Source organism: Apis dorsata, unplaced genomic scaffold, assembly GCF_000469605.1.
Source record: "Apis dorsata unplaced genomic scaffold, Apis dorsata 1.3 scaffold_200, whole genome shotgun sequence".
NCBI classification, from domain to species: Eukaryota; Metazoa; Arthropoda; class Insecta; order Hymenoptera; family Apidae; genus Apis; species Apis dorsata.
In genome coordinates, this window is record NW_006263484.1 from 138,011 (window position 1) to 141,128 (window position 3,118).

The following is a 3,118-nucleotide window of genomic DNA, read 5'->3' on the forward strand; positions in this document are numbered from 1 at the left end:
TAGAACGAGTGAATGAATCTCTCTGAGAACGAATAATGCAAGTAAATGTAACGTAGTAAAGCGTTTGATACCCGAGGGTACGAGATCAATGGTAAGACGGATCTCGCTCTCTGACCCCCTCTCCACCCCTCACGTATCAACAAAGTGATAGAAGAATCACGTATAATAATAATAATAATAATAATAATAATAAATGTTTAACCACGTGTGATGATTTTTTTTTTCTCTCTTTGTTTTTTATTCGTTGTGGCAACCATCCCAACCACAAATAAAATCGCCGCAGATACAAAATTCTGTGCGCCAATGCCATCAAAGAACCTTGCGACCCGCAAAAGGCGACCCAACTGATTCTGGACGCGATCAATCTGGAGCCCGAGTTGTATCGTATGGGCAATACCAAGGTATTGGACGCCTTTGGTTTGTTATAAACGGCGTGGCTGTTGCACTCTCACCATCGTCGAAAACTTTCGATCCTTCGACTTCTTCTTCAATGTTTTTCTCTATTTTTTTTTTTTTTCTTTTTTATATGTTAACAAAATATCCAACTCTCTCTCTTTCTCTCTCTCTCTTTCCTCACGTGGTGTAAGAAATTGGAAGAGAGGGGAGGATCGAAAGTTGAAGTTTCTTATTAATCCACGCTGCGCGATGTACACGATGACGGAGTTGCAACTACGATCGTTACGCCTATTTTTCGCTCGGCATATTGCCGCGGAGAGGTAACTTTCGCCTCGCTTAATTAATATCCCGGATTATTCTTTTCTCTTCGGATCGTTGTTAACCCTTGTTTTTTTTAACCCTCGATTTTTTTTTTTATCGTCGATGCTTTTCTCCTCGCCTCCTGCTTCCACGAGTTTTGCATGACGATCCTTCTGGATAAAGTAGGATCTAAGGACGAGCAAGAGCTCGCTCGTTACTTTGGTTACTTAATAGAGAAAGAATGTTTGTATAAGCAATGGAGAAGGAAATTTTGGAGAAAGTAATCAAAGTAATGGTCGAGAATGGTAAGATAGGCGATGGACGAGACTAATGGAAGATATTTGGCCCCGTTCGGCCTGTGTTCGAAACGCAACAGGTATTCTTCCGCGCCGGGGTGTTGGGTCAGATGGAAGAGTTCCGTGACGAACGATTGAGCAAAATCGTGTCCTGGATGCAAGCTTACATCAGAGGTTACCTGTCGAGGAAGGATTTCAAGAGGCTGCAGGAGCAACGTTTGGCTTTGGTCGTGGTGCAAAGAAATTTGAGGAAGTATCTGCAAATTCGTACTTGGCCGTGGTGGAAGTTGTGGCAGAAAGTTAAACCTCTCCTCAACGTAACTCGTATCGAGGACGAGCTTGCCGTGAGTCTCTCTCTCTCTCTTCATTTCTTTTTAAAATTGTTTCACCATCGACGTGTATTTCTTTCTTTTTTTTTTTTTTTTTTTTTTTTTTTTTTTTCCATTTTATCTCACTCGCGATTCGCACTTTCTATAAAATTTTTATTTGACAATTATTATTATTACACGATTTATTTTGTCAAAATTTTCAGCAACTGTGTATGCACTATAGTGTATGTACGCTATAGTGTGTAGTATCGTATTATTAATATCGGACCAAGTGCAACGAAACGACGGGTATTTTTAATCGATAACGAAATCGATTTCGATTCGATCTCTGGCAGAAGCACAACGTTCCATCTTTTTTATTGTTGACGACGTCTCGAGGGTACCGCGATATTTATTTATTGGAAAAAATTATGCGAATATTCTTCTCTCTCTCTCTCTCTCGAAAGAAGAGAGTTGGACCGAGACGACGACGATTTCTTTCCTTCGTCTCTCGTTTCTCCTTTTCGCTTCTGGTTGGCGAGATGTAAATTTAATTTAATCGAAAAATCGCGATCGTATCGATTACGAATCGATGAATGTTGTAATATTGTTATAACGTTCGACCACCACCGATCGAAATTATCGTTATGAAAGAAGCTAACCTATTTTTTTTTTTTTTTAACGTTCTATAAATAGATTTTCGCCGCGATTTCTCTCTCTCTCACTCTATCTTCGATTTTTTTTTCTTCCATCTATTACAAAGCAGAAATAGAACGAGAAAGAAGAGATAATTCACAGTGGTGGGTTTCGTAAACTTAGGATCCGAAAAATTCCAAACTCGCGATTTCATCAGGGACTCGATGTCACCTGATTATTCACGATATCTAATTTCATCTTAGAGATGGAATGATCCGGCTTTCGTTATATTTAGTTACAATTTTATTTTAGCGGGCTATGTTTGGCAGCCCGGATACCGAAAATAATAGAAAAAGAAGAGAAAAAAGAACGAACGAAATCGCGAATCGACGCCGCGATTAAATCGAAATTAAATCGAAAAGAAAAAGAAAAGAAAAGAAAAGAAAAGGAAGGAAGGGAAAATAATTTATAATAAAATATCAAAGGGAATAATAGAATTTGGGATGAACGGGATCGATCGATCGATCGATCGATCGATCGATCACGTTCCCGCGATGTAATAATTCTCGATAACGGCGGCGACCGTTCGATATTTGACAAGAATTTGTGGATATTTCACAACGGACGTTGATTTACCGATCGATTTCGAACGCGCAAGTACTTACAGAAATAGAATGGTAATGTTCTCTGGTAAACTAGAGCGAACCAGAAGTGGACTCGAGTGGGGTAAGGTCGGTTAATCTGCCGATTAATACCGAGTAATATCCACCGACGGGTCAAACGAAAATAAAGCGGTGGTCGAAACGATCCGATCGGAAATAGTATCACCCGTTATAAACGATTTTATACGCGCGTGCCGTGCGTACGTACGTACGTACGGGAGTAAAACGATCTTCTTCCCAATTACGGGAGAATGTCTTCTCTCTCTCTTCATCTCGAATAGAAGAAGAACGCGGTCCACGACTGGAGGACTTGGATCTGGATCTCTGGAACCGATTCTAATTTCGTCCGTCTCTCTTCCCCTCCCCACCNGGGATCGGTTATAAATATATTTTTCTACGCGATCGAGCGTTCGGCTGGAGTGGGGTGATGATTCCTCGGCCGAGCACGACTCGAGAGAGAAGAGGGATTTTGGGTAGAAAAGTTGAGCGTTTGCTCGAATCGAAGATCAGTTGGACACGC

General features: G+C 40.8%; 1 protein-coding gene across 1 annotated transcript in view; it reads left to right on the forward strand.

Annotated features, from left to right (window-relative positions):
* Positions 1 to 3,118, forward strand: part of LOC102678248 (myosin heavy chain, muscle) — a 35,078-nt gene that overhangs the window by 22,046 nt on the left and 9,914 nt on the right. Inside the window, 1 exon segment of the mRNA XM_031510092.1 lies at positions 1,073 to 1,336. Within this exon segment, the coding sequence (XP_031365952.1) occupies positions 1,073 to 1,336 (264 nt within the window).